At 39.2% G+C, this 16,086-nt stretch overlaps 1 protein-coding gene across 2 annotated transcripts; it reads left to right on the top strand.

Annotated features, from left to right (window-relative positions):
• The first annotated feature begins 689 nt into the window (after positions 1-689).
• Positions 690-16,059, top strand: appb (amyloid beta (A4) precursor protein b). 2 transcript variants are annotated; one of them, XM_027164651.2, is made up of 17 exons: positions 690-882; positions 4,631-4,798; positions 5,244-5,373; positions 5,555-5,667; positions 6,265-6,452; positions 6,547-6,797; positions 8,148-8,318; positions 9,310-9,443; positions 9,531-9,605; positions 10,236-10,394; positions 10,501-10,629; positions 10,725-10,824; positions 10,984-11,181; positions 11,827-11,880; positions 13,839-13,930; positions 14,097-14,243; positions 14,339-16,059. In XM_027164651.2, the coding sequence occupies exons 1-17, from the start codon at positions 823-825 to the stop codon at positions 14,438-14,440; spliced, it is 2,271 nt and encodes a 756-aa protein (XP_027020452.1). In that variant the 5' UTR covers positions 690-822; the 3' UTR covers positions 14,441-16,059. The 2 variants fall into 2 exon arrangements, with proteins under 2 accessions (XP_027020452.1, XP_027020453.1); XM_027164652.2 differs by lacking the exon at positions 8,148-8,318 and having other exon boundaries at positions 693-882.
• Positions 16,060-16,086: the final 27 nt, after the last annotated feature.

Genomic DNA, 16,086 nt, shown 5'->3' with positions numbered 1-16,086 from the left:
TTCCCTTCAGTGATGCACGTAACACTGCTTTAATTTCGACTCTTTTTTCTCAGTATTGTAATTACAAAATACATTAGCAGGTCATACCAGGTGATGGGTGGAAAATGCATATGATTCATATTGATTTATGTGTCATTATGCTTGACTTTATAACTGGTTTGATTAAATTTGTAACCAGTGCACCTAATTTCACTTAATTAACACAATACATAAACAATCACCAATTAAAAAAACATTCAGTGAACAAATAAATACCTGTAGGACTGCAGGACCAGCAGCTAACAAATTAAATAATTCACTCTGATATTGAAGCTCTGGATAATGAAGCTCTGGATATTGAAGCTCTGGATAATGAAGCTCTGGATATTGAAGCTCTGGATATTGAAGCTCTGGATAATGAAGCTCTGGATAATGAAGCTCTCTATATGGAATCTCTGGATATTGAATCTCTGGATAATGAAGGTCTGGATATTGAAGCTCTGGATATTGAAGCTCTCAATAGGGAATCTCTGGATAGGGAAGCTCTGGAGTCTTATGGAATAACTATCCAGGCAGAATTGTAATATCCTGAATGTTACTTCACATCTACTGGCCTCAGACTGACGTTCGGTTAACAGCTAACACCTGATCACTGAAACGCACGGTCACTTAGACCACGCCCACTTAACCATTCCAGCGGTTCCACGTTGGGTCACGTGACTTGAGGCTAGCGCAGCTGCGCATCTCGTACATTCTCATAACGCATCAACACCAGAGGAACAGAGAAAGTAGATTTATTCCGACTATCACACAGCGTTGCGTCGCTGCCGTGGGGATTACAGCATGGGCGAAAGGACGGCCTTTGTTCTGCTGGTAGCTGCGACTTTGTCTCTTGCTGTCGAGGTAAGAAAACATGGGCTGTGTTACAGAAAAGCTTTTCTCCTGAAGATACGGTGAGAAAAGCCGCTAACGCGATACGAGGCCTGTAGAGAAACTGACAACAGTGTGCAAGTCTGGCTTTGTGTTTACAACCTGCTGTCTGTTCTGTATCACGGTTTGTGTGTCTGTATATCTGTGATTTACTCCACCATTATGTGTGAAGGGCAGCTGGGATTTACACACAAAAATCCTTCACATCAATGATCATCAGCTTTAAGGTTTTTCAGCTGTTATCTGTCTCTATCCTGGTCTTCATATGGAACAGAGAAGGCGTTGGAGCCTGCAGGATGTTTTCTAGACGCTGATTTGCAGGTTTTCGATGTTTACTGCAGATATTTTTTGGTGAATATTCGTGTTTTTAATAAAGTAACTGTAACCAAATGAGATAAATAGAGTAATAATCTACATCAGTAGGAAATGGACCAGGTGGGTTTGTGGATGCGCTAATGAGACGTCAAGGTTTCAGGAATAAACGCCTTTTTAAACCTTTTTAATTTTAGACGACTTCAAGTGAATGATGTATACAAGTGGAGATTATGTGAAGGATTCGGTAGAGGTGCTTTGTTAAGAGCGGATGGTGTTTTTTTTAATGATCGCCATGTCCAGTCTGATTACGGGTTTGGATGAAAAGATGCTGTTTGACAGAATCAAGATGGCGCCGAGGAACTGCGGCGTTTTATGAAGCCGAGACGATCAGCATCGCTCAGAGGCCCAGCTTTGATGCAGTGATTACCTCAGAAACACCCCACATGTAATGCAGCACAACCTGAGATATGATGTGATTACACAAGAGTATTGTCAGTGTGCCACTGACTGGTCAGACTTCAGTTGACCTCAGTGAGTGCAAATGATTCAGCTCTTGTGTTGAGGTTTGTGTGTGTGTGTGTGGGGGGGGGGGTATTGGCTCTATGTAATTACAACAATGCACTTCACGGTTCTTCAGTTTATAGTTGTAATATTTTCCTTGGATTTTATTTCAAAAATAAGACATTAAGCTGTGTTGTTTTTTTTTAATTAAAATTTTTTAGGCACAGACATTTTAAACAACAGGCAATATGGGGATTGGAGTCCAAACAATCTTTGTCATGCAGATGTGTAAACTACTGTAACCAAACCGATCAGTGTTGTCCTCTTTTTCTATTCACATACATGTCTTTTATGGGATATTCCAGTATCATACAGAATAACACATTTTATTGGTTTTCCCATTGCCAAGTGTCCTGTACTATTGCTCAATCCTTGTATTGAATGTGGCAACCTTTCTTGCTATGGTACAGTGTGTACTGAAACACATACTGAAAGAAATATAAATTAGCATTGATTGGTAATTTACATTTGTCACAGAATTGTCAAATGTAATATATTTTTAAAAAATTGTAAATCACTTTAGAGAAAGAGAATGTTCTGATGGGAAAACTTGGCTCCTGGCATTCATGTGGATGTTACTTTGACACCGACCTAAACCACAACAAAGACACCTCTTCTTTGCGGCAGTATTCCCTAATAGGAGTGGCCTCGTTCAGATAGAAAATGCTCACTTGGCACACTGCAAAAAATGGTCCAGGTATGATGACGAACATAACAAAGAGTTTAAGGTGTTGACTTGCCCAGACACATTCCCCAGATTTCAATCTTATCGAGCATCTCTGGGATGTGCTGGACAAATAATTCTGATCTATGGCCCCACCTCACAACTTCCAGGATTTAAAGGATCTCCTGCTAACATCTTGGTGCCAGAAACCACACACCTTCGGATCTCTTGTGATAAACAGCTCTTCTGGGTCAGAGCTGTTTTGGTTGCACAAGAGGGAACTACATAATATTTGGCAGGTGGTTCTCTTGTTATGGCTGACTGTATATTTTTTTAAGGGTATCATTTAAGAATGCCTTTGAAAAAAGTATAACATTGAAATTATTTTCATAGCTAGGTCAGGAAGCTGTCCAAATGTTCAGACACGCATGCACCAGAAATTTTTCAGTTGGAAAAACAACTGTGTTTATTTACAAAGAAATTGTTATTATCAGAACCATTTTTGTTTGCCAACTGTGCGCACACACAAGGAATTTGTTGTGGTTATCTAGAGTATTCTCTGTAATTAAATACATTTTGCTTAAAAATATTAATTTCCCTTATGTATGGATACTTTGGGGAGACTGCCTTATGTATGGAGATCTCTAGAAAGAGTTGCTTACATAAGCCATGGAACAGGAAATTTCTGTGTTGCACCCAACGGTTTGTTTATTAGAGACATGGGGAGCTGATCACTGAGCTTCATTCCAGTGGTTCACTGGTAGTTTTTCAATATTTTTTGTTGACTTTCTGACTGGCTTTAAGAGTCAATAGCAGATGGCAGAATGGCAACAACAAAGATGTGGAAAAACACTACAGTCATGTAATCCGTTGTGCTCAGTGGAACTGTTAGCCTGTGTGCATGTCCGTTGTGTATCCTATAGCTATTGGGGGATGTGTTGTAACATTCACCACCAAAGCCAAGTCATAAAAAACACATTAGATCATCCATCTCCCTCTCTCTCTTCTTTGTACAAGTAATGCTTGCTATTCTGCTTGCAGGAATACCACAATGAAAATGCCCCATTCACATCAATCTTCCTCCTTTCAATCATATATCTACTCGTTTATTCCATTTTGTTGGATTCAAAGTGTGTTTAAAGTTTATATTTAATAAGGAAAAAGGAAACCATTATACAGGATACATTGCATAACTGGCCTGCTAACCCTATAGTCTGCTTACACTTTATGTGCAGGCCTGTTTTGAAGAAGGAAAGACTTGCACCATTCATCGTTATCCTAAAAAGCTTACAGAGCGCAGCACTGTAGTGGTGTGCATTGGGACTGAAAATAGTCTTGGGAGCAGGACGTTTTTGCATTCATGCATTGAGGAACAGGCATCAATCCAATGAGATTACGGGTCTGTGGCTGTTAGAACTAGAAGTTTCTATTTTAACTGATGTCGGAGCTTACACTGCTACAGCAAGGCTACTGGTTGTGTTCTTCAGATAATATTCAGTTAAGCTTTTTCTGTGCCAGAACAATTTTATTGCATCGGTAAGAGTTCCCTGTAGATGAAATTCTGTCAAGAAAAATGACTTTAATAAGGCCTGTTTTATATTTAACACAAATGCTATAAAAATTCTAATAGTATTGAATTAGGGAAATTTGTTTTTATAGGGAAATGATTTGCTAGAATATGTTTGTGGAAGCAACAAGCCACATACAAGCTACAGACATGCATGTTATTTATATATATAGTTATACTTTTTATAGACATGTCTGATTTTAATAAAAGCTATCCTCAGAATTCGATTGTGCAAGTAAGCAACAACTATTTCTCACACATGCTTTGAGTCCTCGTGTTACATAAAGGTTCATTTGTGAAAATCTCTATTTCTTCCATCTCTGGAGTGCAACATGATCACGTGTTAATAAAATTAGCCACTTGTCTATAAGGTGTCTATGAAAATCTTAAGCTTATGGATGGCAGATACATTTTGGTTACACTTTACTCACTTCCGTACAAAATCCTGACATGTTACACTGAAAGATAGTTACTGACAGCTTTCTTGACTTGCAAGAAGATTCCGTGTTTATAATGCATTTACTATAACTTCAGAATTTCTCTATTTTAAGCTTTCTTTGCTTGATCAAGTGCAAAATTCATCCATGTCCCTGTTCCTTGTCTCTTGGTGGCAGGTTCCATCAGACGACTCGGTGGGATTGCTCGCTGAGCCTCAGGTGGCCATGTTCTGTGGGAAACTCAACATGCACATCAATGTCCAGAGCGGCAAGTGGGAGTCTGATCCTTCTGGAACCAAGAGCTGCATCAGAACCAAGGAAGGGATTCTGCAGTACTGCCAGGAGGTACTGGGGTGGGGTAGGATGTTTTAATGGAAAGGAAAAAAACACACTAAGCAAAGTCCATAAATAACCCGAGAGGACAAATACTGTGAACAGCATGAGATTAAATATAGATGATTAAAAGCTACTTTTTTCATAATACTTCATCATGTGAGTGTGATTTTCTGTAAGCATGTAGTTCTTTGCAGTTATATAAGAAGAGTAACAGCCATATTTTTTTATAATCCGGAATCTGAATATAACATAAAAATGCACAGTTGATTTCTACGTAATATTTTATCTGAGTGCCTTCTGATTGGAGGTTTGAGAAATCCAAGAAATAGTGTTAATGTTGTACTAAAAACTGGGTCATTAGTTAATATTAAATGGCTGTGTATTATTTTTATTAAAATATTCCTCAACCTCTGTACCAAATAAATGTTTTACTGAGTAGCTTGCTGTTTTCTAGGTGTATCCCGACCTCCAGATCACTAACGTAGTAGAAGCCAACCAGCCAGTCAGCATCCAGAACTGGTGCAAGAAGGGCAGACGTCAGTGCCGCAGCCGCATACACATTGTAGTGCCCTACCGCTGCCTGGGTAAGTGTGTGTTGTTTTGTTGTTACACACACACACACACACACACACACACACATATATATATATATATATATATATATATCTTTGATGGCTAGATATGCAAAATGTAGAGTGTTGTCTCTCATAGCGATAACGCATGTGCTTAATTAGTAAAAGAGTATTTTATTTTTGCCTTTGTCAGTCGGAGAGTTTGTGAGTGATGCCCTTCTGGTTCCTGACAAGTGCAAGTTCCTTCACCAGGAGCGGATGGATACGTGTGAGAGTCACCTGCACTGGCACACTGTGGCCAAAGAGGTCAGGACCTACAGCTCACAATGCCCATGTTCTCATTACCCTGCAGATTATCAGCACACAAAAACCAAATCCAAGCTTATATTAAGTGTTATTTAGCTAACATATGTGCTTCTTTTTGAGCCTGGCTAAGCTAAATAAGTTAAGATTGAATCTAAGCCACATAGGTACTGTTAGTGAAGTACTTAATGTCTTTTATTATTTATTTTTATGGATTTTTGAGACATTAGCTACCTCAGGCCCAGACATTACAAACTGGCAACCTGTTTAAGCTGTTTTTAGCTTAGCAAGTTCAGCTAAAGTTAAGTAGATATGCCAGCTGGATGACTCTGGGCTTGTTTTTTAATTGTATGTCACATCACGTCATCTTTAGTGGTCAAAATTGAATTTTCTTCACTGAAGCTAAACTAAACCAGCCTCAATACAGAAATAGAAATTAAGATACTTTATAATTATAATAAAAATATCCTTACGATTTAAGACATACAGAGCTGTTGTAATGTTTCTGTGCACTATCTGCTCCAAAATTACTTCCTACATACCAACTCTGAAGCTTTTCCTTCCCTGCTCTTATTTTCATGGCTCTTTTCTCGCCCACAGTCATGTGGGGATCGAACAATGAATCTGCATGACTTTGGGATGCTGTTGCCATGCGGTATTGACCGTTTCCGTGGTGTTGAGTTTGTGTGTTGCCCGCTGGAGGAGCAGAGAGACTCTGATGCTGAAGAGCAGGAAGAAGTGAACTCTGATGTGTGGTGGGGAGCTGCTGAGAATGAATACACTGACAGGTACATGTGTACAGCACATTATCGACATGGTATTTATCCCTCTCACATATTGTGCCATCAGATTTAAACACACATTTTCCTTTTTTGATCGCAGCCTGCCCAAGCAAGTCCCAACAGAACGGCAGGAACTGGAGTCCGCCACCGTGGATGAAGATGAGGACATGGTAGACGACGTAGAAGAGGCCTGGGAGAACGATGATGATGGAGACGGTGTGGAAGACGACGAGGAAGACGATGAGGACGAGGAGGCTATGAATGAACGTGACACCAGTGAGCAAGCTTCAAATGTTGCTATGACCACAACCACTACTACAACCACGGAGTCTATAGAAGAGGTTGTGCGAGGTAAGATGCATTTGCCCACATGTTCTTGCATAAATGTTTGTACATGCATGTAGATAGCAGATTATATAATGTTATTTATTATAATCATTGTAATTCTCCTGGTTTTGCCTAATTAAGCATGGGAGGAAAACTTTCACACAAATAGCATTGGTTGTTGTGTTTTAGATGCTAAAATGAGTCTCTGTGTGTATGTATGTATGGAGTCATAACACCATGGTACTGGAGAAACGTTTCATTTCACTGTGTACTGCGTCAGCTATATATGGTTGAAATGACAAAGTTTTCATGACTTCTTGACATATCTATTTTGTCTAGGCATCAGAAAAGGATTGACAAAATATGAAAATAATGTGTCATGTTTGGATAAAATGTCATCAGTGTGAAGTGATAAAGAGGTATATATCTGCTCTTTAGTCATTGTTAGAATCTGATAGGCCAGATAAGCCTCTTTTTATAATAAGAATACATCTGCCATGTTTGTGCATGTTAGTGTTTGTATTTTAAGCAGGCCTAGTTCGACTCCATACCTTGTCTGCATGGGTGTTTGTCTGCGTGGGTGTGTGCATGGGTGTGGTTGTGTGTGACTGAGGGGAAAGTGGTAACTCCGTGGTTAAGGTGTTGGTCTACTGATCGGAAATGAGTTTAAATCCCAGGGCCAAAAAGCTGACACTCCTGGGCCCCTGAGCAAGATCCTCAATTGTTCTACTTACATAAATGTAAGTCACTCTGGATAAGGGTGTCTGCGTGTCTCTGTCTGCGTGGCTATGTCTTGCATGTGTGTATGAGTCTTAATGAAAACTCAGCATAACAGTAAAAATGGCCATTAGAATTGGAACCTACCTGCAACTGTTTCCAAGCATCAGTGGTGAGGACATAATTTTTTTTTAACAGTTTTTATTCTGTTCTAATGTAAAATTATGCAGTTATGGGTCATTTTATGGAGAAAGCAGAAAGTGTAACTTAGATGGGGACACTTACAATCAAGATGTACTTCCATAAATGTTAAAAACATCTCTTTACCAAAGTAAATCTTATAGGCATTGAAGTGGCAAAGAACAATGCATGTTTTTTAATTTGTAAGACAAAAATGATTTGTCTTAGTCTCTGTGTAGCAGCAGTGTCTATAGAAAAAAATAACAGATTAGAACAAACATATTAATATAAACCCTTTAATTCGTGTACCAGCCAGAACTACTTGTGCTGTTCTAAAAATTATGCACAACTAAACAGATTCCAAAATCTGGAGCATTTTAATCATTTATCATTTTTTTAGCAGTGGTCTTGATTACAGCTTTGGTGTGTACACAATCACATTTGTGTGTATAATGAGACACATCTCTCCCTTGTCAGCTGTGTGCTGGGCTCCGGCACGGAAAGGCCCATGTCGTGCCAAGCTGTCCCGCTGGTACTTTGTGGCCGAGAAAGGACGCTGTGCTCCTTTTACCTTCGGGGGCTGCGGAGGCAACCGCAATAACTTTGAATCAGAGGAGTACTGCATGGCTGTGTGCAGCAGCAGCGTGTGTAAGCCTCCAAGATGACCCGTCCTCTCTAGGAGGGAGATTTACTCTCTCTGATAACTAGCACTGTGTCTCCATATTCTCTGTCTCTGTGCCTTGTTGCGATAGTGTGCATGGACTACATGGCCCTATGAAGGACCTGTTTGGAGCAATGACTAACTTACAGTAGCTTTGGAGCTCACTTCTTATGAAAGTCTTTGAGAACGAGTAGTGTGTTTATTTTTTTTATTTGTGTTCATGCGTGAAGTGTTCTTATGTAAGCAATCTAGTATTGTGTGTTACTAATAACTGCACTGTGAATGTTTGTTTTTGGTTTTCTTGTTCTAACAACCTACATTTCTCTTTTAACCTGCTAAAGTGTGTTCTGCAAAACTGTATTTTTCTTGCACGGTTGGCCTCTTTAGTCCAAGTCTGGCTGGTCTGACCAGTCTCTGCTTTCTGCACACTTAAGCACATAGTTGGGCTCTATGGGAGATTTGTTGTCTTATACCACCATCCTGATATCATATACTCACTCATCCAGCACACAGGAGCTGACTCGCCAAAATCTGGAGCCCAAAACACACACACCTCTCACACACGCACACACACACACACACACACACACACACACTCTCACACACACATTCAGACAATAGCACACACAATTCAGTGTTTTTACACAGTTCCTGACATCAGTGCTTCCTGTTCTGGCTAATTCCGCACTTAACTTGATGCTTTGAGTTTACAGTACCATCTTTTTCACTAACACTACTGAATTACGGCTGCATTATGTAACTGCCTTTTCATCAAGGCGCAGAGTTTAAAGGTGAACTGATTACGTTTTGAAAAACTGACTAACAGTTGCTGTTAGAGTTTTTGAATAATACATTTGATTCAGTATTTTACAATTTTCCCAAAAAAAAACAAAACAAAAAAAAGTTTTTTTTTTTTTTTTTTTTTTTTTTTTTTTTTTTTTTGCTCTGCTCCCAATTTACCCCCCTTTCCCATCCCAGTGCCTACTATGGCTCCAAGCCCCCCCGACGCTGTGGGCCGCTACTTAGAGGCTCCTGGAGATGTAAATGAACACGCTCACTTCCAAAAAGCTAAAGAGCGCCTGGAGGCCAAACACAGGGAAAGAATGTCCCAGGTGAGCACCGCAGACATGCCTTAGAGGGTGCTGTGATCAGAACTAACGCTTCTGTTATCACAATACTGAAGCTTTTTTCGCTTTTAGGTGATGAGGGAGTGGGAGGAGGCAGAGAGGCAGGTGAAGAGCCTTCCTCGTGCTGATAAGAAAGCTGTCATTCAGGTAATATAAATCTTTTTTCTTGCCATATTAATTGCTGTTAATGTACTGGACCACGACTCCCTGAATCTTGCTCATATCCAGCTGCCACATTAGTAGGATAGACTGGCACTAGAAATAATTGACAGCAAATGAGCTTGGTATTATTTGAAAATAAGAAAAAAATGCTTTGTTGTATGAAAAACAACCTAATTTAATTCATTTGAAAGGTTACTAGCTTATGCTAGCTATGTAGACTGTTAGTGAGAGAGCAAGCTAGTATTTTTGATTAAGAAAAAACAGGCTCACTTGTGTCTACACTTTTGTTTTTATTTTGCCAGAAATCAGCATTGTACTACAACGGCGTAACCATGATTGTTAGCACTTTAAATCCCCAGTCTTGTTCAGTAGTTTTCTCTAGTGTTTATGTGAATATTAATACCAGCCATGACCAAACCTATTGTTACTATGTAAAATCAGTAACATCCGCTAGTAGTGAGCATAGAGTAAGACAGTATTTAATACAAAAGGAGTGCATCTGAGATGTTTGGTAAATTTTAGTTATTGAACAGGAGCAGGTTGTTCGTGTTAATAGCAGTAAAAAAGATTGATGTGAAGGTGGTAGGCAATATGCATGTGTGTTTGTGTGCAAAGCATTTCCAGGAAAAGGTTGAGGCATTAGAGCAGGAGGCAGCCATTGAGAGGCAGCAGCTGGTAGAGACTCACATTGCTCGGGTAGAGGCTCTGCTTAATGACCGCCGCCGTATGGCACTGGATAGCTTCCTAACGGCACTACAAGATGACCAGCCCCGGGTACGTATATACACACACACACACACACACACACAATGACCAGCCTCCTACACATACTGACCTACAGTGTAAAACCTTCTTGTTTCATCTTGTTTCTGTTCTACAGCCTCGTCAGGTGTTTGGTCTGTTTAAAAAGTATGTGCGGGCCGAGCAAAAGGACAGACAGCATACACTCAAACATTTTGAGCATGTTCGCATGGTGGACCCCAAGAAAGCAGCCCAGATCTGCCCTCAGGTATCCACTTCACTACCTGCACTTACACTGTAGAACAGCCTCTGGATGCTAACAGCACTGTATTAAAGTGTAACCTATAAACCCACTGCTTATAGGTGATAGCTCACCTGCGTGTCATTGAGGAACGTCTGAATGAAAGTGTAGCCTACCTCTACAAGGTCCCACAGGTGACTAGTGAAATCCAGGGCCAAGTGGGTGAGTACTCTGTGTTTAGTGTTTACGTTTTGTCCGTTTCTCCATTCAACTCAAAAACAATTAAAAAAAAATATAGATGTATCCATAGTGCATTCAAATGTATAGAGTTCCAAATATCCAAATCTCATAACTTGTCTCTGTCTCTTTATGCCTGTGTAGCATTGCTTCTTGAGCGTGTGCAGGCCGAAGCCAGTCAGCAGCTGTCCTCTGTTCAATCCGACATGAGAGTGAGTTATGGTAATGACGCTTTGATGCCCCCTGACAGCACCCCTTCTGTGGACTCTGTGGCCGTTGAGCAGGACAACCTGGGCTTCATCCACCCCGAGAGCTTCAACCAAGCAAACACTGATAATCATGGTACATTTAAATCACACACATGGACCACATCACAACCACAGAGAAGCAAGCTCAATTAGCACAGCAGGGTTTAGCTCTTAATAGCACACTCACAAATGGAGACAGTACAGCAGCTTACTGTACATTCTTGGGCAAGTGCTAATAAGTCATTATCCGCCAAAACTCAACCAATTAGATCCAGGTTTAATGGTGTGTTGTTGCAGAGGTACCAACATTTACAGTTTAAGCATAGTATTTCATTTAATTGCTCCCCTGCTACAGCTATATGAGAGCCACCCAAAACCAAAAACCCAAGGAAAGAATGTGAAATATACACATTTTCTTCTTTCACTGGATACATTCACTATGTGCTGATTTTAATTTTGACCTGTGAATTCATGAGGCCCAGGCTTGTGAGCTGTGAGTGAGCCATGATAGTGAGGCTTTAGTATCTTGGTTCTGTAAAAAGCTGCCAATTATTAATTTCTAGACATTTAGCTTGCTGCTACCATACTGTTTTCAACCAAATGTGGTAGGGTTTGTGTGGTCAAAATATTTATTTTCTCTATTTATTTTTGCTAATAAATAAATCCTAGAAGATAAAACAATGTTAGAAGCTTTGCACTATATAATCATTTTGTTACATGTTTCCTTTGCTGTTTTTAGTTGAGCCTGTAGATGCCCGTCCAGCTCCAGACAGAGGACTTCCCACACGACCTGGTGTGTGCCTGTTTTGAAACTACTATCATTACACATTAATACTGGCATACTGCTGTTAAACATTAATCACGCTAATCTCTATCTAGCAAATGTCTAGTATATTAGTGATTGCTACCGTAAGAACCTCAGCGTGAGTCCATGTCCTGAGAAAAGTAAAAACAACCATTGGCTTGAAACATTTCATGAAAGTCCAAGAGCAGAGATTTAGGGCAGACTGACAAGTTGACATCCTTCATTAACTTTGCTGATCCCGAGGGAATCTTAGTGGTGCACAATAATAAAAACACTGACATTATGAACACACAATACATAGTCAGATAGTTACATGTAGTTCATATTTACACTGATACGGAATGAAAGCATGACAGATGGCATTACAGACAGGTCTGTATGTATTTGGACACTGACAAAATTGTATTTTAGCTCTATAACACAGTATATTGAAGTTGGAATGAAATAAAGCTAAAACTTGAGGGTATTTACATCCAAATCGGGGTGAACAGTGTAGAAACTGCAGCACTTTTTATATTTGCTTTTCACAGTTTTAAGGGACCAAAAGTATTTTGGCTGCTCAGCAGCTTCATGGCCAGATGTGTAGAACAATTTCTACATGTGTTGCAGCTGTGCTTAGAATCTGTTGATTTTAACTTTCGTTGTGAAGTCTTTAGACATGTTACTGCCTGTAGAAGTCATCAGTAGGCTGAAAACATCCTCATCAAAGAGATTATATCCTCCATTATTATATCCTAAAGCAAAAACATTATATCCTCTCATTTAATGCATTCTTAATTAGCTCTGTTCTAGCCATGTCTATAGGCAAGATGCTGACATAGCTTAAAGAAATAGGATTTTGAAAAAAGGAAAAAGCGCTAGTGAACTCAAACACTTAAAGGCCTGAAAGACCAGGGAAACAACTGTGGTCAGTAATGACATTCTTTCTCTGGTGAAGGGGAAAAAACCTTTCATAACAGACTGCATGATCAACAAGACCTTCCAGGTGTTACCTGAATCTATGTCAAAATCAACAATCAGGAGATACCAGAGTAAATATAAGGGGATTACCACAAGATGTAAACCACTGGTATGCCTCAAAAGTAGAAAAAACAGATTATAGTTTGCCAAAAACATCTTTTTAAACAGAAGTGGAAACCCTGTCCAGTTCTAAAACAAAATCCTATGGACAGAAATGTCTAAGATGAATTTGTACCATAATGATGGGAAGAGAAGAGACTGGACAATGTATGTGAGCCGCATAAAGCTATAATTTTGTACCCCTTTCACCCTCAGATTAAACCAGTCTGCACTCTTAGCTCAAATTCATTATTTAATTTCAACTCCAATGTACTGTGATAGACAGCTAAAATAAATAACTTTTCAATAGTAACTTTTAGTGACAAAGTAGTGGTACTTCGGTGGTTAAGTGAAGTTGAACACTGTGCAAGACCCATAAAACTCAATCACTCTGTTTATAATAATAGTGAAATGAGAAATGTTGGTCACTCTCGATAAGTGTGTCTGGCAAATTCCCTAAATGTAAATCACTATTCAGTTATTTTTCAACCTGACTGTTGGTGACTATAAAATGCTAGGGCAGCTGCTCTTTAGCAAAAGGTCTTAGGATGAGAAAAATGTGAGAAATTTAAATTTTTAATATTGGTCTAATTCAAGAAAACCTAGATCTGGTTTTGTGGTGTCAGACCCAAATTCTTCCTCATGAACATGCAGTCCACATTCCCAAAGGAAATAGACTTTTTATAAAATGAATATTTTAGTTTTAAGTAAATACGTTTCACCTTTTTTTTTCAGTACAGGATTCTACATGCTACAGATAGCTAAATGTTTCCATGCTACAGATAACAGGTTTAAAAAAACATTGTCTGATTCCTATAATTGCTCTTTTTCTGAGTATGTGAGTAATTATAATTGCCATCTTCATTCTTGTTCATGTATTTGTGTAGGTTCTGGCCTAAAGCTAGATGAGATGCCAGATGTGCGGATAGATACTGAAGAGAGACAGAGCACTGGATATGAAGTACATCACCAGAGATTGGTATAAACAATCATTATGTGCAGTTAGACATTTATGAGTGACAGAATGTAATTGTGTATATCAATGTATTATGTAGAAATTTTTCCTTCAAATATTAAGTGTTTCTCTAGTGTCAGTGAAAATTATGTCCCGAGATAGATGGTTGATCGGCGTCTTGTCTGTTCAGGTGTTCTTCGCAGACGATGTAAGCTCTAATAAGGGAGCCATAATAGGCCTAATGGTAGGAGGTGTTGTCATCGCTACCATCATCGTTATCACCCTTATAATGCTGAGGAAGAAGCAGTACTCCTCCATCCACCATGGAGTCATAGAGGTCTGTGATTTCAGTTCTGTTAAATGTTTTAGTTCTACAGTAATAAAATATGAACTATGCACTGCATCATGTTCAAACTGAGCTTTTGTGTTCAGGTTGATGCCGCAGTGACTCCAGAAGAACGCCACCTCACTAAGATGCAGCAGAACGGTTACGAGAACCCCACCTACAAGTTCTTTGAGCAGATGCAGAACTAAGTCTTCATTCTCTCCCCACCACACTTCCCTTCTCACCTTTCTCCATCAACACAGTGAATAAATGCTGATTCTTCATCTGCTCTAGTGCTGAACTCATGGTGATGAAAGTAGCTTTTATCACCTGACCATTTCATCCAATCACACATGAGTGTTCACGTTATTTGCACAGAAAAACGATGCATCGTTTTTCCTCATCAAGCCATATGTCTGTTTGTCAGGACCCCTGCTCCTGTCACTGAAGTCCAAGCACTAAGTATCTTTCTGCATTTTCATCTAGCCTCTTTCTCTTTTCTTCCATCTGTCCACTCTGCCCTAGCTCTGTCTGTGCTTCTTGCTTTCCTGCACTTATTGTCTGCTTTCCCCTTATGGCTCTTTTGTGGCTTCCCTCCATCATCCTGTCTTTCCCAGATATTCGGACAACAGCTGTGCTGGGCTCATGTGTGAGACTTTGGATGCAAAGATGGCCAGAAGCAGGAATAATGTACTCATCATTTTGAGATTTCCATTTAAAGACCGGGCTTGTCCTTTTTTTTTTTCAGAAAAATATTTAAAACAAGATTTAAAAAATATATACATATATAAATAATACACGAGAGGATAAATATTAAAGTTTGTTTTATATTGTGTGTGATGTATTGAAACAAGGCAAAAAATAGCTGTACCTATTTAGTGCATGGCAATTATGACAGAGAGAAGGTTTTAGATCCACTTGCTGGTATCAGCCTCTCTCAACATAGAGATTCTAGCAGGATTGTACATTTTAGTGTTTTCTTGTTGTCATGTATTTTTAAAGACTTCCAAGTGTCTTTAAAGCTTTGTTGATTGAGACATGCTTTAAATCAAGTCAGTGCTTTTCTTTTAGATTCTTCTATAATGTGCACACACAGCTGCATGGGGCTGGAGAAGCTGTAATATGTTAATGAATATAAAACTAGCCCATGTGTTTTGTTGGTATCCTATGCATTTCTTTTTTTCCTGTTGTTTTTTTCCCCAAAGGGGTTTTTTGCTTTGGGCCTGTTTACTTTCATTCCATCTCAGGAGTTAATAAGAGAAGGAACAGTGGGTTTATTGTTTCTGTCCACCTTTTTAGAAGACAAATATATTTCCCATTTGCATTGCTTTGTATATGTGACATTCACAAACACTAAATGGGATAAAATCTTGGCTGCTGTTCTTGTCTTTGTCTTTGCTGTGTCAATCACTCACTTGATTTCAATGGGCATGTGTATATTAGAAAGCTTTAAAACTAAAAGGATGGCAGTAGAAAGGTAGCATAACTGAACATCTGATTTATTTTTTAAATCTCACATTTGCGCTACAGGCATCTCTTTCAAGTTGTGAACTACATTGCAGACTTACTCAGATGGAAACTGCTCTCATTCCCTCCCTCCATAGAATAGCACTCTTAAATCAGTTGTTCTGGTTATGCAAAAGTACTCTGAGCTGTGGTCAGTAAGGAGCAGTGAAGTAAGGGAAGACACCACTTTTGTCAGTCTCTCCTTCTTGTCATGTCGTTTTTTGTTTTTTTTTACCCCTGTATATATCGATCAAAATCATTGGCTTAGACTGGGGGAAATGCTTTCTACACTGTATCCCATGAATAAAAAGTTTTGAATGTACATAGAACTTTGTAGTCATATCTGAAT

Source organism: Tachysurus fulvidraco, chromosome 6 (genome assembly GCF_022655615.1).
Source record: "Tachysurus fulvidraco isolate hzauxx_2018 chromosome 6, HZAU_PFXX_2.0, whole genome shotgun sequence".
NCBI classification, from domain to species: domain Eukaryota; kingdom Metazoa; phylum Chordata; class Actinopteri; order Siluriformes; family Bagridae; genus Tachysurus; species Tachysurus fulvidraco.
The sequence above is the reverse complement of the archived record's forward strand: the minus strand, read 5'-3'. Positions and strand labels throughout refer to the sequence as shown.